The 27,487-nt window shown below is 44.0% G+C and overlaps 1 protein-coding gene across 1 annotated transcript in view; it reads left to right on the top strand.

The window, feature by feature from the left end:
• The window catches only part of elp4 (elongator acetyltransferase complex subunit 4), a 51,258-nt gene extending 23,909 nt beyond the window's left edge, over positions 1-27,349 (top strand). The window contains exon 10 of the mRNA XM_071529731.1: positions 26,563-27,349. Coding sequence (XP_071385832.1) covers positions 26,563-26,691 — 129 coding nt within the window. The 3' untranslated portion in view covers positions 26,692-27,349. The remainder of the gene's footprint in view (positions 1-26,562) is intronic.
• The last annotated feature ends 138 nt before the right edge of the window (positions 27,350-27,487 follow it).

Genomic DNA, 27,487 nt, shown 5'->3' with positions numbered 1-27,487 from the left:
CTTTTCCGTATTTGAAGTACAGTACATTGCATCTCTCTCTATCTCTCCATCTGTATTAATTTGTGATGTGGAGGTGGTGAATGACAGGTGATTGACAGCGCTACGTCCTCGTCAGTGGGGCCAGGCAGCTACATGTCACCCGAACTGCACATGGAGTCATGATGCTAACTAATTTCTTAACTGCTGTTTGACTCACGCCTCTATCACCTAGCACCTTAGGAACGCGGAAAAGTATTTGTTTGCCAACATGTATAGGTACAGGTTTTGTCATTAAAGGCATGTGTAAATATATTTAATTATTTGTATTAATTCAGGTTTTGTATATATCTGTTCATTTGTATTGCCATCAGTCCCACCCCAGGGCCCAGCACCAGCATTAAATGGTTCTATTGGTTCTGTGATAAGGTTACCATAGTAACCGCTGAAGTTTCAGAGAGTTCAGGCTGCGGTTGATGAGCAGTTATTAGCCATGAAGCCTGAAGCCAGAATTAACCCATGGCCCTGTCTGAGCAGGTAGAGGAGTGTTCAGTGTTTGGACAAGATTAACACATACTCACAGACACATATACAAACATGGCTTTCTCCCACACATAGAGATATTTACATTCATGGGGTGACACAGGCGCATACTTACTGAGAAACGCATACATACACGTATGTGACAGAAACATTCACAAGCGCATGCATACTCATGAGAATTTTCCCATTCCCTCATATTAAGCTGACACACACTTCTGTCACTAGTTTCACAATGCAAGATGCTTTGAAGACGAAGGTCTGAAGAATGCAGAAGGCACGCAATTACATTCGCTTTACCTTTGTTTGACCCTTTAAACTGACAGGCAATGCGCCTGTGGGGTACTGGGGTGCCATAGGCAGGTCAAGGGGTCAAATACAGTATAAGACAGGGGGATTTGTGTCAAATTAGTCCTGTCTTAGAGAGGCTGTTGGGAGGCATCTGTGGGACTGACACAAGCTCTGTCAGTTGGATGGCTGGGTAGTCAATGCATGTGTATTGGCTTTAAGGTAAACCTTTTACTCTTTGAGTGAAGGTGTGGAGGACTTGCATTCATAGCTTTATCTTAATGCATTTTTGTATTTGGTTTGTGTTTTTTTTATTGTTTTTGGGGATTTGAGTTCACAGTGGAGTGAGACAGGAAAGATTCAGGGGGAGAGAGAAGGGGATAAGTTCTGACAAATGTCCCGGGTCAGATTCGAACCCAGGACGTTGCAGTTACATGGTATGTGCCTTAGCAAACTGAGCTTTTTTTGAAGATGAGTGGAGCGGAAGCGAAGAGAGAGGGAAAATGGAGAGGAAGATGATGATGGTGTTGAGGAGAAGAAGAGTTAAGGGGAAGAGGAAGTCGAACTGAAGGAGTCCGAGGGAGGAGTGGTAGAGTAGGTTAATGTTCCTTGGCGTGTCCTCAAAACGTCTTTAAGACAACGCCTGTGTCTGCCCCCTGTTGAAGCCTGTGGGTGCCGAGGGAAGGGTGTTAATGGACCTATGTGAGGAACAGAGCGAAGGCTTGGAGGGGAGGGGGGAGGCATAAGCGGAGAGGAGCAGTTAAGTGATTCTCAGGTCAGGTCTAATTAAAATGAGGGCTTTTCCTCAGAGGCACCAAACTGCCTTATTGAGAGAGAAATAAAAAGGGAGGGAAAGAGAGAATTGTGGAATGGAGAACGAGTTAGACAGAGACCCAGTCCATAGGGCTTGTTTGTGTTTTTGTTTATATGTTTGTTTGTATTCCATGCCTGGTCGTATATATCTGCTTCCCCACTTTTCAACTAATGCGTGGTACTAGATCAGAGAAAAGCCGATGTTGAAAAGAACCCATATGGAGACAGAACCTAACTGGGTCATTCAATATTTGCTTCCAATAGAGGATCGCAATGAATATTCACTGACTGAGAATAAAAACAATAGCCTTTCTGGATGCCCCTAACCTATTAATGGGACACAAAAAATCCTATGGTTTTCCATACATCTGCCTGTGATTCCATCGCCCGTCTTGGGAATCACAATCAGATGGGAATGGACCTTTTTGAATAATATTCCCAGTGAATAATTTATACTTCCTCCCTCGGCGCACACCAGCCCCTGTCGCATTTTGGAACGAGGTGTGCGTATGGTTTGTGCGTGTGTGTAAAAGAGGAAGAGCTCGGTGCAGGCCAGTCCACGGCACGCGATCGGACCCTTCAGCCGAACAATATTCACCACATACATCAGATCTGCATCTATTATTTAGCAGAGATTTTATCTATTCTGCAAATGTGCATGCGTGTATGAAAGGGACCAGCTCATAAGGACTCTTATGCCTGTGTTTGTTAGTGTGCGTGTGTGTGTGTGCGCACACGTGCATGTTTTTTGTGTTTGTTTGTGATGATACCTGTCTAATGTGTTTCAGGTTTGCTGCACTTGTACAACAAACCTAAATTGACATGCTTAATGTCGATCTCTTTTAATCCTGTTGAATTCGAAACCAAACACACCTCACCTAATGCCACACCTCACCCAGATCTGTTGTGAGTTTTATGTTTGTGTGGTTAGAGGAGCAAATTAGACCAACTACATTGGCATGCATAGGTGGTTTGATGTGAATTCAAGGTAGCCTGGGGATAGAGGATGTGTTCATCCTGACAAGGTCAAGGTTCAGAGATCAGTGAGTACGCTGGGTAAAAACAATCCCCATGAGCCCTTTTTCCCCATTGTCAGATGCCTAGGGAGCAAAAGCAATAGCAGTGGTGATTGTTGTAGCCGAGTCAAAGCTCAGAAAGAGAAGATCGGGGACTTTGCCAAATGTGCTGCCCTCTATGCAACATCAACACAGTGCCGAAACATTTCTTACAAACGGACAGTATTAAAACAAAACAAAACAGGGCATATGTGCCCCTCCTGCCAGACTGAGTAAGAGTGTGGTCTGCCTGCACTCGCCCTGGAAGTGAAGCTGTTTCATCAGTGAGCAGTGAACCCTTAACATGGTCTGTGCACCACTCAGCCCCCATCAGACTAGACTGGCTTAGCATGGCCACATTGGACTCAGACCTGATTAAAGTAGCTCTAGTTGTCTTCAGCTCCCATTAGAGAGAGAGGCTATTCTACATGCATGCCACCCTACATCCATGGGGTCTTGTGGTACTATAGGGTATGTGTAAGTGTGTTCAGAAAGGGCTCTCCATTAGCATAATGGTAGTGACTGGGGAGCCAAAGCCCCCCTGGTGCTTCTAGATTGGGTCTTCGCTGTATCCTTGGGTTGTGAATTATTTTATTGTTATTGCCTAGGCCTTTGTAAAATAGTGCCTAATTTTGCCTTAGGTCCATCAGCTTTTTGTGTAAGTCTTAAAGAATTGTTCGCAAGACTGTAAGTCCTGTGATAAACCTCTACAGTTATTTCTTATAACCAGGCATAACTCACAAATCTTAAATCTTAAACCTTGTTTATCTGAGCCTTAGATATTTTAAATGACTAATTAACCAAAAGTGTATAATAAACATACAGTATGATCAGGCAAAATGAGAGTAAATATTATATTATATTTTAGCTGTTTTAGCTGTATATTGTAGCTGTTGAGAATTTTCTTGGAGAGACATGCAAATAAAAGTATTTACACTGCAAATTAGACTACAGTGTACATGACATCTTAGGATCTGCACGCATGCATATTTGATATTTTGAAAAAGCTATGGCTTGATATTGGAGAGTAGGGTTAGGTTCAATGATCCAAACACGCAATAATCTGAACATTCAGTGCTCTGAACAATGCATGTTGTTGTGATAAACGAAGTTCAGTGATCGTCTTCACTTCACTTAATAGTCAGAAAAGTTTGTCCCGTCAGTATGGCATTCAGGAGAATCGAACCAGACAACAAAGTGGAACAGTCCCCTCACTGCTGCTGGTCCACAGAGAAAGCGAAAATTGTCATCATGGGCACAAACAGGTCCATGGTCGGAGTGGTTCAAAGGTGGAATGTTGATCCAGAGCAGGAGCGTCGAACTCAGGAACGCTCTCTGCTTGGGTCCTAAAAATAACTTTCCCACACTCTCAGCGCTCGGTGTCCTGGGGGGTCAGGAGGAGGAGTGTGCGAGGGGGTTTGTCTGTGTGTGCACTCTGCATTTGTGTATGTTAGTCGAAAGGTGTGTGTGTGTGCGTGCGTGTGTGTATTATGGAAACAGAAAGAGAGTCTAAAAAAACTCCACGGATTTCAACGCCATGCCTTTGAGAGCGTTTTGTTTTTGTTTAGCTGACTTTGGAGGATGGCTCACCTCTCTGCTGTAGCCAGAAATTATTGACTCATCACAATAGAATATCACTTTGCTCCAGAAAGTTTATGCTAGATCAGTTTGACACATAGCCTGTTTTACATGTTTTCGCTGTGAGCAATCCCTCAATGAGTCTTTGCTTGAAGAAAACAAACTGGGCCTTGATCCTCTTTCTCTTTCTCTCCAAGCAGACCATAAAGACATTTGTTTCAGCTAATCACGGCAGCCACTTAACCCCTGCCACTGTGAATATGGTTAGGAATTGTATTTAAAAAGGATTCACCTAACAATCAACAGATGAGTTGTTTAAAGTGGTGTTGGCCATTGAGGGAAGATGAGCGGCTGCTGAATGTAGCGGCGCTCATGAATTTTATGAGGGTCAGTGTCCCCGTCCTTCAGAGTTCACAGGTGGCTATTGAAAGGCCTGGCCAGATGAAGGAGGACAGTTAGGACGCATATAGAGCTCTGAATAGACTTTAATTACACTCAGTAGATTATTCAGAGGGCCAATCAGAGGACAAGCCTGCACTTCAAAAGGCAAGTTTGAGAGCAAGGTGATGGCGCTTTATCGGGGCGCTTGTGACCCCAGTCAGTGGTCTTGTGTTTATGCAGCAAAAATAGAACAACTTTGTGTGTGTGTTTATCTGTGTGTGTGTGTGTGTGTGTGTGTGTGTGCGTGCGTGTGTGTGTCTGCGTAGCTAACGCACATACGTCAATGTGTGATGGTGGGGAAGGCATGGGGTGGGAGAATACTCCAGTGTGTGGCTTAACCAAACTTTCCTTTTGTCCCTAACAATGATGAGTGATGATGAGTGACAGGGGTGTTAGGAGTGGGATCTGGGGAACAGAATGTGCCTGAGCAGTGCGCACCCAAGCTCACACAAAAGGCAACAAAAGGTCAAATCTGAGGCAAGCTTCTTATTTACCGACATTATAACTGCATTAAGCTATTTCGTGCAGCATACAAGAAGCCAAAACATTTCAGGATGTCTCTTTGCCAGTAAGCTTACATGAATTTAATACAATTGCACTTTTTTTTCTGATATGTCATTTTGAAAAGTGGCTTATCATCTGCCAAAGGACTTTATCTAAAATACTGGTGAAGTATACAGATGTAAAATTATTGATCATGGAATCCTTGCATGGTGTGCTAATTGAGCCCTTTGATAGTAACACACAACATTCAGCCCCCTCAAACACTCCCTGCCTTTTCTTTTTTACCCCACTTTAAACTATAATAACAGCAGTAGTAACTGGAAGAAGGTCTCCTATTGTCAGCTGCACCTCTTTAAACACCACCTTATGTTGCCCCAACCTAAATACGTATCAGTATATCCCTCTCAAATGAGAAAACATGTACAGTTGTCCTTTTTTTTTTACTTGAAATCCATACATTTCTCTGCCCGTCCTCTTACCCTCACACACACACATTCTGCCCCAGTGCTAGCTCGGGATGAGGAGGACTCTAATGTTTGCGTGCAAGTGTTTCCCAGGAGGCGGTTGTAGACTGTGGGTTCTGAGGCCTGGGGATGGCTCTAGATGGCGGTTAGCGAGGAACCAGTTTTTTTTTTTTTTTTTGCCTTCTCTCCTCCTACCCCTCCCCCTTTCTGAGCTCAGGCAGTGATCGTAATGGGGGGTGACAGCTCACCTCTCCCTAGCGTGCCTACGGTCCTCGGAGCGTTAGACCCCCCCGCGTAACCCCATCACCACCCCCCAACTCCCGGAAGGGCACCAAGGTTACTCCATATGTTAGTCTGAGGATTCTTATGATGTTTTCTTTGTTTTGTTTTGTTTTTGGGTTTTTTTTCCCGTAAAGGAGTATATTTGCAGTCAAGTCCAGAATGATTTTGTTTTTGTATGAATCAAATCAAATCAGGGATATCGCCGTTTGATCCCCTCATCATAAATATATTTGTCCAGTATGGAGTCTCCTTCATCCCCCCCTCCTTGTTTTTTTTTTTTTTTTTGCTCTGTCATCCTGTGCCTCCTGTTCTTCTGTGTGAGTTGCGACTCAGTGGTGTGAAAAGATCCAGGGCCCGCAGTTTCACATCTATTAAAGCCTTCATGTTTGGAGAGGGAAGTGATCTGATGGCCTGATGTTGTACGCTCACTTACACAGCCTGTTTGTATGGGGACGTCATGTACGCTAGCTTCATCTCCCTCTGTGTACACGTGCGGGTGTGTGCGTGTGTGTGTGTGTGTGTGTGCATGTGCGTGCGTGTGCCTGTGTTTAGCGTGCACTTGCACCCGACAGTGTACCCATGCATACCACTGCGGTTTTATAACATTAGTTGTGTGTGAATTCTATTTTAAAGCTCACTTTCATCATGTATTTTATTATTTAGCCAAACTCAAAAAGTTGGAGGAAATTAAACAGTGTGTGTATACTTCAAGGTGTGACTGTTTGCCTTTGCCAAATCAGATTGGATGGGAACATTTCAGTTCTCTGTGGTAGATATCAAAGACTTGACTCAGTGAGTGACTTGATTCTCTGATCTCCTCAGAAGTAACCTGCTTTGCTCCACAACAGGAGAGATCCCAGTGAACGTCCTTCCACAGCTGAATCTCATAGGACATTGAAAGTTAAACAGCCTGCTTTGATGCACAGCCTTAAACTCACTCCCACATTCGGCAGTCGTCGTTTGAGCTTTCTGCATCAACAGAAAACTCTCGCAGAGAGAGGAGAAGTAATGTAGAAAATTATAATTAAATCAGTAAAGTGAATTTCTTGCACCCTTCAATAGATTGTGCATCCTTGTGTGTGTGAGTGTGTGGGTGTCTTTGTGTGTCTTTGAATGTGTGTGTAAAAGAGAGTGGATGCGCGTGCAAGTCTTGGGTAACTTTGGCTAGCGAAATTGTGTAATGAGTGGTGTGTATGTGTGTGCTTGTGTGTGTGTTGAGAGGAGGGTTTGCGTGCTTAGATGGGCAAGGAATAGAGCACAAAAGCATGTGTAGTGGTGAATATTAGAGTAGGCAGAGTGTTAGCAAGGTCGCTCTGTGTACAGGAGTGCTTTCTCCTCTCAAACTCTCTCACTCTCTCTCACTCTCTCTCTTTCTCTCTGTTTCTTTATTCACAGGCTTTCTCCCTCTGCTACCCCCTCTTTTTTTTTTTTATCATAGTCAGCTTTTTAAGAGTGCTACTCTCACTACACTCAGGGCCCTTATTCCAACTTAACAGCCTTCACATTCACCCTTTCACCTCATTTGCTATTAGACACAAAGTCAACCTGGCATTTTATAAGCCGGTGCCTGTTTTAAGATGTTGCAATCATGGCGAACATTCAGGCTAAACTCAATTGCTGAACCTCATTTGCCCCCCAAAAAGATAAGAGATCTCATTTGGGTGGTAGAACGGAAAGGCTTCGGCACGGCAGCGCTGTTGTGGGAATCAATCTGCGAGGTTAGAATATGTGAGACAAGTGCCAAAGGGGGTGTGTGCAGCTTCCCGGCACCCTCTCCAAAAACCCCGCAGGCTAAAGTGGAATCCCAGCCACGCCCCGCATATCACCCCATGTGATGGTTTGGGATGCATTTGACATGCTACATCGTTCTATGAGTCTTTTTTTTTTTTTTTTTCACTACAGCAGCCCTCTTGCTTTTTTCAGTGTGGTGTACAAGTGCACAGCCACTTCTGGCCTTAATGGCAGCCTACATATCAGAGAGCAGGCATTGGGCTGCTGTAATCTGACTGGTCTTAATTACAGGCAGTATCCAGTAATAGGCTGCTCCCATAGATATCAGCCATTAGAGCAGTGTCTCTGACGGGAGAGGCCTGATTGGCTACGAGGTAGGTGATAAAGAAGCCATGCCTCATTTACCTCCAATTCTTTGTTCACACATCTCTGTATTAAAGTCAAGCGTGAAGATGGCAAAGGACTGTGTTAAACTGATTTATGTGCGTTCCTATGTGGTGGTAGCTAATCTGCTCCTCCTGACTGCATTGTCAGCAATCGGAGTGCTGTACAAGTAAATGATTCACTGAATAGAAGTTGTTTCAGTTAGACCGGAGCAGTAAAGTCTGAATGCTCAAGTTTTCATTAAATGGTCCCTTTTCAGGACTCATTAAAATTGATGTGTACAGTGCATCGTGACTCATACTCAATCTGTCTGTTGTGAACCTGTAATTATTTTTTTTTTCTTTTAATAAGCAGGACCCTTCTCAGGCCTTAGGCTTCCCTCTGCGGTTACATACAGAGTTCAGTTCCAAAACCTCAAACCAGCAGCTCTTGTCTGCTAATTGAACTAAACCACAATAGTGTCCTTAATCAGACTTTACAAAGTTGAGTAAGAAGTTCTTTCCGGAGGCTTTTACTGTTTCCCCCCCAACTATGTTTACTACTCTCCCTGTCTCCTCACATCTATTCACACACCTTCTGACTGACTCATGGCAGTGCTTTCCTAAACGGTGAGCTTGGATGCTACCATTTACATTACTGCTAAATGGTGACCAGGAATATTGATGATGCGTTCACAATCCTTCCATCTCACCCAATCGTTTTGTCTTTGTTAGCAGCAGAACAGCATGTGATCTGATGACATGATATGTTTGAGTAATACCACCGACAGCTTCACCATCCATTTCAAATGCCATAAAACAAAATCAAACCATTAAAGATGATATACCCATTATTAGTATGGAAATTAGAAATGGAATGCCATAGAGTACTGAAAGCTTGTCACTTGAATGACAGTTAGACACACTCCTGGTTCAGTGCACTGTATTTAAGATATGTTTGATGTTTTTCAAACTCCATATTTGGCACATTATCCTCGGGTGGCAGCTCACACCTTGTTGGTATTTAAGACAGATTTCAACGAATATTACTGGATCGTGCCGGCGGTTGGATTTAAGGGTGCATCTCCCTCATAACAGGGAGGTGTCGTCTGCTGACAGATCACTGTCTGGATGAGAGAGCACAGCAGCATCCCACCTCATTACCGTAGCAACACGCTAACCGAGGGACCGACGCACTGCTCGCCGTGATTAAGATGTAAATTTCCTCTAATTGGAATGTAAATTCATACATTTATATGAAGACGTCAGCTGTCAGATTGCAATATTGTGTCCTTTTTTCTCTCTCTCCCCTGTTCCCCAGGCTAGGGACTAGGTGCCTGTAATCTGTATCATTCTCCCGCAGCCCATCCTGGGATTTGCCGTTTGTTTAATGGTGGGCCCATTGTCCTGCGTCCAGCCCGTCATTGTAATGCCCCCCATTCATGTTTCTGTGTTTTGTTGCAGTCTGATTTGCTCTCGCTACCTGTGTTTGTTCCTCCATGCATGGCTGAGCCGTCAGGGCTTTGGGGACGGGGAGGGACTCTGAGACGGGGCCGGGTCATTGGGTGGCCGTATTTTGCGTGTGCATCGATTACTTCTGCTGAATGTTCCTCAATGCAAATAAGTCTGCCACTTTGAGAGGAAGCACATGTATCTGAAGTAATTAATTTTACCCTTGAATGCCAGCTGTGGTGTTGGTGTGACGTTTTCCAAATTGAGCTTTCTCACCAAAAAGGTGTTAATTTAGGGATTTGGCAGATGAAGTAAGTGTGTTTGCCAACATACATATATAGCCCATATAACTGTATTGGGATGCATTTTTTTTTGTTTCCCTATCTGACTCTGGGATTGTGCGATAATGATTGTGAGATTATATCCTGATATGGGACAGTGAGAGACAATTACTTTTAAATTGGCCCCGTATAAAATTCTCCCCCTCTCAAACATTAAGTCGCCTGATCATGGAAGGGTTTCATCATGCTTGATTCTACTTACTATATATGTGTGTTTGTGTCCTCGCATGTGCATATACAGTATGTCTGCTTTCGTGTGTGTGTGTGTGTGTGTGTGTGTGTGTGTATGTGTGTGTGTGTGTGTGTGTGTGTGTGTGTATATGTGTGTGTGTGTGTGACTTGTCAGGGCCAGGAGGGTCAGCCCTTAACAGTGAGGGCAATGAGAGGTGAACAGTAGAGATACAGACATTTAAGCACACAGTCAGGTTACGTTATCACAGCCTTACTTATTCCTCCCTTTAACAGTGTGATGTTTGGATCAGGTTGTCTGCTGTGTTCATTATTGATGGCTTTTTCACGACAAAAAAGATCTCTCCAAGCCGAATAGACATGGGCTTACAAGCACCATGCATTGCAGTATGTTGGAATGAATAATTACTGTATTTTTCATGGAGGATGACAGGAAAACTTCACATCACTTTAATTGCACTACCACTGTGACTAGTTTGAAAGTTCATGTCCTACTGTAGTCTTAAACCCTGTATGTTAATTCAGATAGGGGTATTTAAATAAACTATACTTGTCCAAAACCCACATCCAATAATTTTAATGAATGATTTTATATAGCAAGAAGAGACTCACTATTTGCATTGGTAATGATAAATTCAATAATTCATTCAAAATAATTCTCTGGGGTGGATGGATGGACAGAGGCCACTGATCTTGCAATGTGTGTTGAGTTTTTTGATCATTTTTTTCTATTTTTAACCTAAATCTGTCTTGCAAGTATTGTACATTTGCCTTGTTTGTTTTGCATATTTGCATATCTGCATATCCAAATAAGAACCCTCTGGGGAACAGGGGTTTTTGATGCACCTTGTTGACGTTCCAAAAAAGCCCAACAGACAGAAATATATCTGTCAATAATTCTGTCCATTTTCCGACAGATCAGTGTGGCCGCAGGCTAAGTGTCCCTAATAACAGTACATATATGTATATATAGATATAGGTATGAATAAACATATTTGCTATATAGGTATATACTGTATATATAATGTAAAATATAAAAACATCAATATGTATACAGTATAAAATAGTGGGACCCTTATGAAAATAAAATATCATTAGTGTATGCAGAATATAAATATAAGTGTGAAACTGAAGCATCCTCATGAAAACCAGAGGGCTTTAAAAAGTCTGCACAAGTTGGTGTCAGCGACAATCCACCTGTATTTGAAATTCAGCATTCTTCAGGAAATATAGAATTTGAAAGTTTATAAAACATTTTCCATTTGTTCTGTAAAAGACCAACTGGCATGTGAGATCCAACCTAGTGAAGATTTCCTTTTGTTTCTGTGTTTGTGGAGCGTTCACATCACCAAGCATCTGTGGGTGTGTACTCTCTGGGATCGTGCGTGGCTTCTGTACATTCCTTCCAGGCGTAGGTACCTTGTGAAACCTTTGGGTCACGCAAACCTTTCTACAAAGGAAGTTAAGATGCCAGAGAACATTGTCAGCATGTTTGGCTGCACATCACTTCCATGTTTCACACACTTTCTGAATGTCTTGTCTATTGAAGTGTAAGTGTGTGTGTGTGTGTGTGTGTGTGTGTGTGTGTGTGTGTGTGTGTGTGTGTGTGTGTGGCATCATTGCATCATACCATTTCCTCAATCAAACCAAAACAGCCACAAACATTAACCTTAAAGAGAATGGGATGTGTTCATCAGAACAACAGAGTGTGAATGGGGTTGCAGGCTTTGACAACAGTATGTGTGGGTGTTGTAGAGTGCAGGAAATTAACAAAAACATTGCAGCTCCCAAAAGGAGACTCCAGGCCACATCAGGCAGGGAATATAAAGAGAGAGAGGGTGAAGGAACGCCTCTATTTATAGACCCAGCCGCAGGTACCAGGAGTCATTGGTCCTGCGAGCCCAACCTGTGTTAAAGAGACAGTGGTGAGTGAAAGGCCAGACTGAGGCCTTCACAGAGTTCATACTGAGCGCTTTGTGTGCATGCGAGAGAGTTCGGGATTCCCATGCAGTCTGGCGGTTGTTCTGTACACCAGGAATCCCGACTATGCTGCCACAGCATGTCGACGCTACTCCACCCACCTGTGGCACCAGACCTGCCCAGCATGCCCTCCCTCAATTAGCCCTCCATCAGGAAGGAATCCTAATGAACCTGCTCCTTTCACTTCCATTCCATCCATCACCTTCAATCTAATACGCAGAACCAACGGCGTGGAAAACAGACACGTTCCCAGCCGTTGTTTCTGTTGAACAGGAATCTGCCTCTGGTCAGGTGAACCGGCCGGCTCATGTGGGTGTGTTATGCGGTCGGGATGCGATCATGCGTCCTGGTGACTGGAGAACAGCCTATCAGGGGTGACATCCCGATGCACGCCCTCCGCCGCTATACAGATCCACCCATCACCTGACATGTCCAGGTGTCAGAGGGGGAAGTGAATCATCCCTCCCTTGCCTTTGGGTGCCATGAGAAGTTGAGCTACTGTACAAGGTGTGCCTTGATTGAGAAATATCATTTGAATACCTCTTGGTCCAGATTATTCTATGATACACAGCTGTGATTAAATACCGAGTCCCCATGTTCATGTTCTGATATTTCACTTATTCCTTTAGTCCTTGGGCCCTTTTTGCCTTTCAGTCCCGCAGGACTAACTAGACTTGGCTCGCCGTAGTCTTTCTCTGTAGACCACAGTCGCAGCACCGCCACACGAGAGGAGAGGTAGGAAGTATTTGGGGCAGAGAGAGAGACAGACAGAGAAAGAGAGAGAGACTGTTTGTCCCCCAGGTACGACAGAGTCACTCATGCAGAAAGATCCCACATGGAGGGAGGTGGGGGGTGGGGGGGGTGCATGAAGGAGGGAGAGGAGCTGGACTTCCCTTGGCTTCCTCTCCCAGTTTATACCCCCCCTCCCTTTCCCTGAAAACACATCTGTCTTCCTTTCTCCTCCACACACCTTTTCTCCATGTTTCAAATCCTTTGCTATTCTCACTCCTATACCAGAGGCTTGTCATTGTTTATTGCTGAAAGTGGTTTCTCATATTTAGGGAGGCAAAATAGTTCTTGTTTCTTGTCACATACCACCTGCCATATTTTGTAAAACTTTCTGGGGATCAAGCCTTTTGGACACAAGTGCTGGTCCATTCTCTTTGTAGATGCACTGTGGTTTAGCTGATGTTTCAGAGAGCCCTCTTTGGCCTGTGGACACACTGCTGTTACCGTCACCCCAAGCGGTCCGTCTTACATGCAAATATGTGTCGGCTCTACAATGATCACCATTTTAGTCTGCGCCAGAGCTATCTCATGGCTGCTTGCATTAAAACAATTAAACTTTGCCCCTCCCCCCACACAACAATCATTTTCGGATGTGTTGGGTGAAATTTAGCAAGAAATTATCATTTTCTGAATCACTTCACTCTGCTTGCTTGGTGTTTGTTTCATTCTTTCTCTTTCCCCATTTCGTCTTTGAGCTCTTTAAAAGACTTGGAGCCCCCTGCATGTTCTTCTTTTCTCTGTCCTCTTTTTCATCATTATCCAACAGGACTTTTCTGTGCGTGCAAATGCTTTCTGAACGGCGTCCTTTCTTCCCTTTCAGGCTGGATGTCATTGTTGCTGCCTGTGGGCTGGGTGTATTTATTTAGGGGTAATTGGTGTGTGGATGAGTGAGGTAATGAGGTGCATCCACACTTGGCTGCTCCCCTCCCTGAGAGCCTGAGACAGACGTAGCCTAGCTGGGCTCCGGCTTGAGCTGTACCACACTGCTGTCTCCGCCACGCAGGCCAGAATGGCTCTTTCATACCCAGGTGGACAAACACAATCACTGGGGCTGATACCTCAATGAGGCGTCTGCAGTTTGAAGTGGTGTGTGTGTGTGTGTGTGTGTGTGTGTGTGTGTGTGTGTGTGTGTGTGTGTGTGTGTGTGTGTGTGTGTGTTCCGTGTGTGCTTGTGTGTGTGTGTATTTGTGTGCACGCGTTTGTGTGTGTGTGGAAAAAAAACAGTGTGCGATTGTTTGCCCGTGTGTGTCTTGAGTCCTTATTTGTCTTGGAGCTTGTGTTTGTGTAAGTGATTTTCCTTGTGTGTTTGTAAGTGCATGTATATCAGGCTGAGTGGGTGTTCAATGGAGCTCAAGGAGGACCTTTGGCTCTCACAGCCCCCTGCCAACCCCAGACTGCCCCTGATGCCCTGCAGAGTTACCTAATGATTTCACTTACACCTCCCTTATCTGGCTGGCCCGTGGAGCAGCAACCGTCTGACGCTTCAGCCTTTACATGCCATTTGCTGCCTCATATCCTGTGAAATTCAATTGCACAGCTCCAACTGTAGCCAGAGTAGGGGGATCTCTCTCTCTCTCCCTCTCTCTCTCTCTCCTCTCTCTCTCTCTCTCTCTCTCTCCCCCTCTGCTGTATTTGTAAATACAAATATAAACAGTTCCACCATTGCACCCTTCTTCAATATTATTTCTGCGCAACCTTACATTTTAGTATTTTAGTAGTCTAAAGTTGACAGTTCATTTCGCTGCAGAGTGTCGGTGACAAGTTTTGCATGCAATGTAGAAGTTTTAGACGAGGAAGCTTGGATGTTTGGGGCTGCCCACAGGTGTTCGGCTGATAATATTATGCATAGATTGTTTTGTTGTTATCAGAGTAATTGGTGTAGACCTGCCAGCCTTTGATAGACACACAATTACTGTATGTGATGCATAAGTGGACTCATTTTAGGGCAGGATTTTGAGTTGCTAATGGTGCATTATTCAGCTTTTGGTCTGTCCCCAAAAGTGCCGGGCCAAATCAAACAAGCCGCTCCAGGGTAATTGAGGCCCACTCCGCACCCCCTGCAGTGAGCAAGGCAGAACTGTAATCCCCTGACAACTCTGACTTGGCCCCAATCTGGCAGGCCGCCCATTTCCCAGCAAAACGCCTAACTCGGCATCAGGGAGAATGAAGAAGCTGATAGTCACATTTGGAATGCCTCCCAATTTTGTTATTCTTTTCAACTCAACAGTCCTCTGTATCTGTGTCTGTACTTAGCCTTATTTTTTATTTTAAACTATAGTTAAGACAACACAATTGGACAATAATTGCACACTATCAAACCAATATTCTTGCTAATCAGTCCCTTCAGGATTTTGCACTTTTATGATCAAAGGTTTTTGGCAGAACGAACAGTTCCCTGACCAGCATTTTGAGGTTTTATCCACTCTCCACCCTATCCACAGAAAAACTCTCACTTTCTTTTAGAACAATCAGATAGCCTGAAACTTCAAATCGCACAAATTCTCTCAAGCAAAGGAGTTAACATCAGATCACAACTTTGCCCTTTTGCCGCACAATTTTTCTGAAAATCCTCTGCAAAATCAAACACTTATTACTAATAACTAATTACTAATAATTACAGAATGCAAAATCTTAGAGAGACTGACAGCAATCTGTTTATTTTGTCAGATACAGTTTTGTAAGATAGGGATTGTTATCTTTAGTTAGTCTGATTGTGACTGTGGAGTTTCAGTCGCCTTGCTAACTAACTTACTGTGACAGCAGCTTGTTACCTGCAGATATACCCTGTATACACATACAGCACACTTCAGACTGAACCTTTGTTTTGACATTGATGATCCCTCCAGCTCCAATGACCTCTGAATCAGTTAAAATAGCTGCCTGTGTGTCCAATACATTCCCACCTGGAGCTGGGATGGTGCTACTGTTTTTCCTCACTTTTGAACGACTAATATCCTTGGACCTTTACACCTTTGAGGTTCTGTATGATTTGTACAATTATGGCAAAAATTATAATCCTGATAATTTTGCTATATATTGTGATTACCATTATTTGTCTTGGTTTCAGGGGGGAAAAAATCTTTTATTGCACTTTTGTGCTTTTTTTTACATTTTCACCTCTTCAGTGCTGTATCTGTCAAAGTAGCAGCAACTAGAAAGTGTTGTTTTCTTACTTCTTGCTGCTTACTCTTATAGTGATCCTTATTTACAAAATTCAATTAATGAATAATTACTGCTTTATTGCTTTGCTTCATATATAAATATATAAAACCAAATATATATAAAACCAAATCTTCAATCTCCAAATGACAGACAATGAACCACTTTTAGGAACTAAAACATTTTCCACGGTCTCTCTGTCCCATGGGCACACTTTGCACATTCAAAGGCTGTGATTGGTCTCACATAATGGAAGAAATTGATATACCACACCGGGACTTTCAGAGGAATTGAAAATATAACAAACATTTCAATAACATCAAATTACATTAATATTAATCGTGGAAACATAAAATCCCAATATGCGATTACGATTAATTGTTCAGCTTTACATGGTATTTTTTGTGATTCATACCTACACAATTTAGATGTTTGTGTAAACTTGTGGTTTATTTGTGATATGCCACAAGACATTGGAACAGGTTTGGTAATATTAGCCAATAATGGTAAATTTACAGCAAACATTTGGCATTCATGGAAAATTGTATGTGAAACAAGAGCTTCTGTTTAAACAACTGGAGCAGAGGAGCTCCTGTAGATAATTAGTGGATCCACTGGAGTGACCAAGCGTGACACTCATTAAGAAGAAAACGCCTCACCAGGATTTCACTACAGTCTTTATCAGACATCTGATATTGAATATCATGTTTTATAATAGCCTTGTGGTTACAAATCTTTAATGGAGAGAGTATCCAATCTGGTTTTTCCAGTCTCCATAAACTAATCTGTATAAATTTCCAATTGAAAAGTCATTACCACAAACGTTTGGCAACATTGCTGCAAACCACAAGCTATATTTTTTCTTTTGTAAAAGAAAAAACAGTTTTTGTATTATTTTGTTATGTTTGTTGTCATTCCTTTAAAACTCCAAATGGTCTCTGTAGTGCCAACTCTTATAGGGGTCGTTTGCAGAGAGGGTATCACATGCATTTAGCACTGTCTGTCTGATTTTTAACTTTAGCATGCATTCTCCCCAGGCCCTGGCTCAGTGTTTTAATAGCCTTAGTAATGCTTCACAATTAACACTCAGCCGGTGCTCAAGGTTAGATAATGGCTGGTGTGTTTCAGGCTAAATTAAAAAACACAAAACAAGAATCCCCATCACCCATGGTGCTTTTTGGACCTAGGGGTTATGGGGAAAATGGAAGGTGGTGAATTTTTTGACAGGGCAGTTGAGGTGATGTCTCATTCCCTCTGACATCCTGAACACCCTAAAGGTGGCTTTGCCCACCGTCTACCCAGGATGCACCTCACCTAGCTGTGGCTAAATTTACACAACCACCTGCCCACAGGGATGGTGCTGGAGAGGAGAGGTGGAGGTGGGGTTGGCTGGGTGGGGGGCACATAGAGGGAGACTGTCGGGTGTCTGTGTGTCCTATGATCCAATGTACAAGGTTACATATTTAAGTATCTACATTCGGTGTAATTGGCAAATTAATTCAAGCATTATTCACCCCAGATTTTGGATCCAAGAATTTTGCCACGTTAATATTTGGGCATTGCAGTTAGTACGTTGTCCCTCTAGCCTCGGCTTGTCTTTTCAGCATCTCTCCTCTATAGTGCAGCGAGTTTGCAACAGAGTGGAGATGCATGGTGAATAGGTCAGATTTGGTTTTTCCAGAGTGCTGTTAGGAGTTCAGTAGGTTAGTGGAGCAAAGCTTTTCAGCCTCCAGCGATTCCAGTGGAACTCAACTGGGAGTACACCAGCTTTCCTCTCATAGCATTCCACTGTGTAACTGTGAAAGGCTTGACCCTCATTTCAGAGTGTCACAGTGAGAGTGGTGGTGCGACGATGAGTGGAGGCGAAGGTATGCCACAGTATTGCAATATTCTAGGCCAGAGCTGGGCTACCGCAACTAGGGCCTATTGACCAAATGTGTCATTTCATAAGAAACTCTAGCCTTCAAAGTGTTCCAGGAAGCGGTAAGCGATTCTGTATTTGTTCTGTTCTACTGCAAGTTAATTACTTTTGAGTTGTGTTTTTGAGAACACTTTTTTTATTACAAGGCATTTTAACAAGCTTCATAATGATGCAAGACTTGGGAAGTTGTTAAAATTGTAAATTACCTTATTTCCAGTAGCACTTGTGTGGCCTGCAGAACGCTAAAAGTTTACTTTTTGGCTGTTGACTGTCCACATCAAAAAGTTTGTGCAGCTCTGTTGTAGGCGTTCTGGGCACTGGAAGTTCCCACATGTCTCATCTTACTTAACATGGTTGTAAATAGCTGTTATCTCTAATGGGAAAGAAAGAAGTTCCCTAGCAACCAGTGTTTTATTACCCCACCTATTATATTGGACCAGCTGTTTTAGTTTAATGCCCAGACTGGGTTGATACTGAACCATTATCTTAACATTTCTTCACCTCCTCTCTGATAGTAAATCATCTTTTATCCCTTATTGCCACATTTTCATGAATAGGCAAAGATTCAAGGCTTGCCCTGTAAAACTGTAGATTCAAGCTTTTTATAAATTTGCTCAAAAGCTGCATATATTCAAGCGCTCAAGACGGACAGTCGAATAGAATGGTAACAATTCCTGATGCTCCCCAGTGGCAGAGTTCAGGCTGTTTGCCTGTGGGCTGATGTGGAGTGAATGGCCTTAGAGGCTCTAGGCTGGTCTATGTGTGGCCCGGCTGGTCCAAGTCAGCAGTAATGACTGGCTTTGGCCAGCATGCCTGTTAATGTGAATGGGGTTACTCTGGGCAACACCTTTTCAGCTGGGTCCTATGAAGTCCCCAGTATGGTGGTCTTTGTCCGCACAAGGGCTGTCCTCTCAGCAAAAAGGGCTCCTTTTTTGTGAGGACTATCAACTGGTGATGGATTATACCCACCCCCCTTTATTCATCTGGGTAGTCTAGCAGACACGGATACGCGCAAACACACACACACACATGAACACGTACACACACAGACACCATAAGTATTACAAACACGCTGGCACATTATCTTGCATAATTGTGTCATCCACAATTAAGATGCACACATCTCTCTTAGGTATACTCACAAAAGGTCAAGATCACACGCTTTCACACTGTTGACCTGCTGTCCCTTTCACGTCACGTAGACATGAAGGTGGATTTTCTTTTCAATTAATCTCCTCTCTTTGTCTTGAGTTACAGAGAAGAATTAGTCTTTTCCTTTTACCATTTACCCCCATTTATTCAACTTTTCCCTGTCGATCTTTCTGTCTCCACCCTTCAAACTGTTCCTCTGTTTTGCCAGCAAATAACGTTGGAATCCTCAGAGAATAACCAAGAAATCAGACACACTTACCTCCTGCATGCAGGTAAATGTTGTCAGTATCCATGTGATTGCTTGGATAGTTTCTGAAGATTTCAAGATGGTTGGCTTGCAGTACATAGTCCTGTACTAGCAGTACCCACTGCAGAACTGCGCCGAAGCACACCTCTACCTTTGTCTCGTCTATTCTCTGTTCCACCTCCTCTACTAAGGAGTAAACATATGTGCTGCCGTATTGGGCTGTTTCTTGTGGCGCTGAGCAGGGAGAAAGACAGACTGCTTAATTTTGCTCTTTTCCTCACAGGTCCGGTGCCTTACAACTCAACAAAACTCTCAATGCACAGTACAAGTAGTAGCAGGCAGTGCGGAGAGATGTTCACAAACTTGTGGTGACAACCGTAGCACTAACATCATCATGGACGACACTGAAAATATTTCAAATGGCAGATAATATATTTTCATCTTTCTCCTCTACCTCCTCTGCTGCTACTCTTTCCCATTCTGATCTGTTCCATTCCGTCCTGGTCTTTATCTAGCACAATAACAGACTATGCTTGTGCGAGAGTGATTGCCCCGCCACCCCTCCCAAGGGGTCAGCCTCTTACCCAGGCTGACACAGTAACCTCCAGACGACCTTTCGCTTTGCCAAATGTTATGCCTGTAAACTGTGTGAAACCCTGTCACGGTGCAAAAGAAGAGGGAGAAACTGAAGGTTCTGTAGCAGGGAAGGCTGGGTTTAAGGAAGGCCAAGTCGTACTAGTCAGCTTTGTGCGCTCGTGTTGTAAATACCTCTGTGTGACACACGCATACGCAAGTGGCAGTGTGTGTGTCTGTTTGTCTGTGTGTGTGTATGCGGGGGTGTGCATTTGTAGAGCGAGTGCAACAGAGAAAAGCATGAATAATGCATGATAAAATATCCTTGGTAATACTCTGGCTTTTATTCATGGTGACTGATGCTGCGAGAGAGAGCCAGTTAGCAGGAGGATCTTAAGCCATAATCTGACATTGTCCAAGGAATTACAGTCAGTTGATTTCTCATACTGTGTGCTTCCGTAATAATGTGGTGACTTTATTACTGAGAATAATTGGGCTACGTTGCTTATAGTGAATTGGATTGTGGGGCAAGATATAGCCTTATTCAGCTCTAGCTGTTGCTATCAGAGCATTTTTATGAGATTATGACCAGGATGTTTAGGAATTTTTTCCCATCTGAGTGTGATTATTGTAACAGGGCATCTATATTGCACTAGAAAATCAGCTCTTACCCAAAGTGTCAGGGGTGTTTTAACCCAAGGACTATAATATCAGAGTCATGGTTTGAGGGGTAAAATGTGTGTTTGAGGGGTGGAGGGCACAAGAGGTCCCCCAGATATGCTGTCATAACCCATGCAGCCGTGCTCTTTGCTATGGGCCTATCGGTAGTGAAGGCAGCACTTAGACATGTTTGTACTCTACGCCCTCTACCCCTCTCCCTCTCTCCCCAGGCACCGTGTCACTCCAGGGGTGGACCAGCACTCTCTGGCTGTGCCCAAGTCCATAACACCAACTAACCCCCCCACACACACACATACACACACACACCCTTCTTCCCCACCCCCACAAGGGTCAACGTGCCCTCGCCCCCCTCACCCTACAACGCCCACGGTCCAAACCAACACTGCCCTCCAAAGAGAAACAAAACCAAACTGAAAAGAGACAAAATGGCCCCACGCTGCCTTCCCTGTCAAAGCTCTTGACAGGCCGGAGCAGAAGCCCCCAGCGTAGGCTGCAGCTGAAGAAGATGATGATGACGACAGAAATAACAAGTCAAGTTGTTGTGTTACAGTACAGTTACACTTTGGCCCTTGTTTGTCCGTCTGGTTATTCAGAAGCATCGTCGGAGCTCACTGATTCCTATGCATGTCGTGCTCGGTAACATGACAGATACTATCAAACGCTGTTTTACATCAGCCTCTGGAGCGTGAAGGGTAAGTGAGGAGCTGGCTATTCAAGAGAAAAAGAATAAACATTCCATTAGGTATTAAAAACCTAGAAATATTGTCAGCTAATCAATTTCCTGTTTGGACATGCTCCGTTTTAATGAAATTCAGTGGGTTATTAGTCCCTTCCCATTCTTTCAATGTTTGGGAATATAATTACACTCAGAATGCTTACTCATCCCTCTCCTGCCTGCCTACTCTGTCAGATGCATTAGCCATGAAGCAGAAGAGATGTGGAGCCTGTGTCTGTATCTGTCTATCTGTCGGTCCGCCTGACTGTCTGTATGCCTGCCTCTGGGATTATCTGGGGTCAGACGGCAGGTGACATGGCAAGCAGGTGACCATCACCCAATTACCGAAAAGAAACATGAGATGAACTCCAGATTTGTCTATTAGCCTACTTTTGCTTCTTCTTCTTCTTCTTCTTCTCTCTCTCTCTCTCTCTCTCTCTCCCTCTCCCCCTGTCTCTCTCTTTCACTTACAACACTCTTTCACATGCATAATTTTCAAACAGCACACTTGCCAATAAAACAGAGTAAAATTACATCCAGGAAATGCATATGAGGGATGCACCTGCCACTCCATGTTACATATAACATGTTATACTTTAGGTATTCAGCTGATGCTCTTATCCAGAGCGACTTACAATGTTTGCAATGGTTGAATAAGCATAAATTCCTTGATCACCAACATTACACGTGACCAAAGGTGAGGAGTGCAAGGATCAGGTCCATAGTGCCCTGACAATATTTGTTTGACAGTAGAGTGATCAGGTAAGAGAGAAATACAAGGGGGGAAAAAAATAAAATAAGAGCGATAGAAGGATCTTTTTGTTTTTAATTGTAGAATTGCCAAAATCCGAGGGATGAAAAGCTTCCCAGTCAACAGGTTATTCTTAGGGCAAGGCCAGGGATCGTGTTGCACTCTCTTTGTAACCACAAAAGAAGAGGAAGGTAGAGCTTCTTGTCAGCCTTTGTTAGGCGCAGGTGGGCTAGAATTACCAAAGTGATGGGATTTATGCTGGGCTGTTTCTGCATTTTCTCTGGCAGGGTAGCGGAAGTATTCTCTGAAATTGCCAGCGTAAATGTGATGATAGTTTGTTCCTAGAATAGAAAAGAACATCACCTCATTATGTGGGTTTTGGTTTGCTGAAGTTAATACTAGTTCCTATAGGTTCCGCAAATGATTTCCCACACAATGCAGTGTAACTTTATAGGTGTGAGGGATTACGGTGCTGGGAGGTGATTTAGCTTGGTTTTAGTGACTGGATAGAGCTGTAAGTCTGGGAAATTTCTACCAATTTCAGCTCGGAAACGTTCTCTTACCATTTTGACCCTTGGCCTGTGGTAGAAATGGGATTGGAAATGGAGGACATTGACCTGGTGTCATGGACAGATGTAGACATTAGTTTACAGTGGCTGCACTGCAGCTTGGCTGCTCGGGGAAATGGAATTGGCACAAGGTTTCACCCCTAATGTGACCACTGTCCATGAATACTGGACGTATAGCATATAGATCCATGCAAACTGCAGCATGGTGAAGGAAAAATAGGTTCATGTGTTATTTGGCATCAGTGGAATTACCGGAATTGCTTATTCATGCATCACAGCATATAGCTTGGTCATTGTTTCTTCTGCGGTTGTAATGATTTTAACTTAGTGATAGCCCACTATGTTTTGTTTCTGTCATTTCACTGACTTAATAGATCTTATGTGCTGACAAAATTTCAAGAATGATTGTGTTAAGTAGGTGTTTATGGTAAATATCATGTCATTTCCATGAGCATGTTCCAACATCAGCTAATCTGATTGGAACAGCCAGACCAATCGTCATGTGTTCCAACAGGGTGTTGGGTTTCCCAGAGTTCTAAGCTGTACAGTGACACGGGCCTTTTGAAAGTGTGGCTAAAACTCTATGGAAGAAATGACTCGTTAAATTAGCACCTAATACTCCAGTCATTAGCAAGCCGTTACCACCAGTGGAATGCCTTTGATGGGGCTGCTTTGTGTGAGTGGGCTCCTTTTAAGCTCCAGTTGGGAAAATTAGTCTATTTGGATCTTGGAAAATTATGCACTTACATCAAGTTGTCACACTCGAAACAAAAGCATAACAAAAATGTTAAAATCCTTAACTTGGTGCCTTTTCTGGCCCCTGCTTCCCATCAACCACTGATGCGATATGTACATGCAGCCACTGCTGTATGTGGAGATTGTGAGTGACTAGTTACGGCCAGCGTCAAACACCATATTCCTTAAGCACCTGGTCTTTGGGGTGTTTAGTAAGCTGAAGGGAATTGTCCATTGTGGGGTGATATTAGTAACCCTCTTAGGCAAAGCCAGTCTGTGGGCCGGCCCTGAGGGCTCATTTCAAGTGCTTAGCGCTCGTTTGGGGCTTTGTCACCCCTCACCCTGTTGCCAGCATGGCCCCAGCCCCTCTGGCTGTGGAGCGGAGCTGAACCACAGACCTTTACCCCTGCCTGCCACCAGGGAGGGAACACTGACATCACAGCTCCAACACACACACTCTCACACACACAGTCTCACGCTAACATTGTGGCACATACCCATTTTCACAATCCCCCCATGTGCCACAGCCAATGGTCTTTTTTCCCGCCGTCCACTCCCACCCCACACCCCCCCTCCTATTTTTTTTCTCTTTCTCCGCCCCCCCTGAAGGTTGCCAGGCAGCAGAGAAAAACTTCACACACACATACACCCCACTATGCCTCTGAGGGTTTTCCGGATGTCCTTGTTTACATCATGGAGTGTGCAGGTCGTAGGGAAGCAGACTCAGAGCCTCCCTGGCTATGTCTGTCGAAGTCCTACACTGACCTCCATTCATTTGGTGTCAATGCATATGTTCATGGCAACCCCGCAGTTGGCCTATCACTGCTGAATGTACCATGGTGCACTGCAAACATCGGTCTAAGCTTTACATTATATGTGGGTGTACATTTCAAATCAGGGTGAAATGAACTGAATCTTGTACTTGGATGGTCTTCATTCAGTTTAGTTGACTTGAGATTAAATTTGACATCAGTTAATGGGACATGGGGCACAGTGGGACTTTGTTTTGTCATCTTTTCTTATATCTGCCGTCACTGAATGTCCTGGGATGGTTGCTGACAGTGTTACTGGGCTGTCTTTTCCCTCTGTGTGTCAAACCTATCGATTGGTTTTGTCTGCTCCTCCCTCCAACTTTGATGTTGCCATTGATTGTTCTGGTCTGCCCCTGAACTCAAAGGTTAGGGGAGCCGAGCTGCACTTCTGGATTGGTTTGACCTTCGCTCTGCACATGCTCAGTGGGTTCCCAGAGCCCAGAGCCAAACAAGACACGGGGTAGCCAGGCCTGTGGGTGCGTGACAGCCAGACAACGGTGTGATGTCTTTTTTTACTCACCCACCGAGGACGATGTATATGTGATTGATTTTTCTCCTACCCTCTCTCTACCGTGTTTCCGCTGCAGTGCACTTAGCAGGACTGAGCCCAGGCTTGATCAATGCATTGTTTTTCTTTTTCAATCACACTCGAGTGAGCTGTAGACACGAAAGGTTACACAGGTGAGCTTTGGCAGGGGTGGAAGCAGAGCTTCTGGAGGCCCCCTCAAGGCCAATATATGAGTTTGCATGGATGTTGGAAAATTGTGTGTGTGAGAGAGAGTCAGAGAGAAAGATTTACATACAGAGTAAACTTAATCGAATTTAGCATGTATGTTTCTGTCAGCCTATTAATTCTTATTGTGGTTTTGTGTCGCAAGGGGTTAGTTTATGCCCAGCTACACATTATGTATCTCCATCTATTCTCCCAGTGGGAATCTTCTTGCCCCTTTAAGGCCTCTGTCACCTTACCTTACCATCCCACATTAAATTATAGGTCCTTAACAATGTCTCAAGGCTTCACCTGCTCCCAGATAATCTGCAGGGCTGCATGACAGCTATTCCTCTTGTTTCCTCCGCTTGCCTGACAAACGGTCTTCTGACACACACAAAGGAAATGTGTTCAGCAGACAGAAGGAGACCACTTGGGCATGACACACCTCTGACCTCTGAGCCACAGTAGCAAGAGCAGGAGGTTTCATATCAGGCATGAAGATTACTGAAGAGAAAACATTCTGCAATTCAAATTCAGATATTTAGACATCATAAATCCCTAAAAAAACAGTATGCTGCAAAAGTAGGAAGCAGTCTTGTCTACCCTAGAGGGGCGAGGGGTGTTGTGTAGTCCTTGTGAATTATCTCCTAGTAATGACGTTGTTAACCCCTGTACCCAAACACCTAGTCATTAGGAAGGAGATAAGTATCTGTGGGAGTGGAGGGGCTCTTGTAAAGCTGCACGGCTGGAGGGGGCAAGGATGTGGTGGGCAGGGGAGGTTTAGAGGGGTGGGGTGGGGTGGGGTGGGAGTGGAGGTTTTGACCAGTGGGTTTCAGATGTCATGGCAGATTCTTTCAGGGACAAATTACAGGGTTTAACTTTCCTTGTACCGGGGATGCCTGCATTCTGATTTATTTCCTCTATAGACACTCATGCCGCTCTCCACCATTGTCAGGCACACACTTGACTCTGGAGATACTTCACCTCCTCTCACGCTCTCAACACCTCTTCAGGACTTTGTTTGTGGAGGGCCATTGGCGGCCTTTCTTGCAGCGTAGCCCCTCTAAAGCTTTCCAGCAGTTAGCGTGTTGGCGTTAGGGGGCTTTACGTGAGTGGCCCTCATTAACCTCCTTGGGTCTTTGTGCTTCGAGTTGGCACAGGGCGGCTCCACAGATAAGCTTTACTAAGGAACAAGTTACTCAGCTAAAACGCTTGATTCTAATGACTCTGGTATTAGCTAAACCTAATCATCTGGGTTACAAATACTTTTGCAATCTCCACAAATGCAAACACATACACATCCGGAGCAGGCACATGCGCGTGCACACTCATACACACACACAAACACACATTCTCCTTCCCTTCCACATAAATTCACGCTCTCATGTCCCATACATAACTTCTCAAAACACCCCACCGCACCCCTCCTGACACACATACACACACACAGCATATTCCCTGTGAGCTGTAACAGACCTAAAGCTCTCTGAGGCATTTAGCAGCACGCTAGCAGGTTTACTCCACACTGCCAGTGCTGAGGGGAGTGCTGAAGCATCTAATGCAATTTCAACCCAACATGGCTCTCTGTGAATGAACATCACTGAAGTGTACCATCCATGTCGATCTATGTGTTTTCTTTTTTTTCACCCATACTTGCTGATCTAATACTCTGTCCCTCTGTCTCTCTCTCTGTTTCTCTCTCTCTCTCTCTCTCTCTCTCTCCCTCTCTCCCTCTCTCATATCTCTATAGAGACTGCATTTGCCTCCAGACTTGTCAGAGACTGTGAGTCGTGTGAGCAGGGGGGAGCTGGCAGGAGCGGCCATGGCGGGTTCAGGCTGTGGCTCCGGCTCTTCCGGCAACAAACACCTGGACTTCTAGAGCTCCCACACAATCGCCAGGGGCAACCAACACCTGGAACTCCAGAGCGTTGTCCTCTTTACCGTGGCGACCAGGTTGTTCCCTCACCCACGTAATGTCAACCACAATAACCCTGCCAGCCATTTCCACCTGCCAACTGTCCCAGCCAGGGGTGAAGATCTAAAAGTCCACAGTACCTCCCCTCCTAATGGACACATTTCATCATATAGTTCAAGTCTTTTTTATTATTATTAATCTACAGTACATGTACTTTTTTTTCTAACTCTGACAGCTAATAAATGTGCATTCCAAGCTGTCATCAGAAGTTCATTTAACCTTATTTGCCAAGTTGTTATCCCCATGATTTGCTTTTCTTCACTGGTAGCTGCGATGAATGTGAACCCAAGCGTGTCTTTAAATGTGTGGTATATGAATGGCAGGGCGATGAGTATTTAACCCAGTCAACACCCAAGATGGAGGATTATTTTAGATTTTTGGTTGGCCTTTTAGTCTTTGTTTATAAGTATCGTATAATCTTTAAATATTTTTCCATGCATTACAAATTGTCAATCTTGGCTTACAATTTGTGCTCACACTCAATTTGAATTGCATTCTCCCAAAGTGTCCACTGCCTACGCAGTTATTCAGTAGGCAGTTATTCTCCAGGATAATGGAATGAGACATGCTTTTGTTAAGTTAAATAAAAGATTATCAATATCCAGTACATGTTAAATAGTCTTTTTTCCATTATGTTTTGTTATTACTTTGTTTACTGCATCTCAACACCAGCTCTGAAAGCACAGTTGACTATGTGAGA

The sequence above is a fragment of the Centroberyx affinis genome, unplaced genomic scaffold (assembly GCF_046629955.1).
Source record: "Centroberyx affinis isolate AG114_WGS23_722 - 3 ecotype Tasmania unplaced genomic scaffold, CSIRO-AGI_Caff_v1 ptg001835l_1, whole genome shotgun sequence".
Classification (NCBI taxonomy): Eukaryota; Metazoa; Chordata; class Actinopteri; order Beryciformes; family Berycidae; genus Centroberyx; species Centroberyx affinis.
This window is presented reverse-complemented; position numbering and strand designations above follow the sequence as displayed.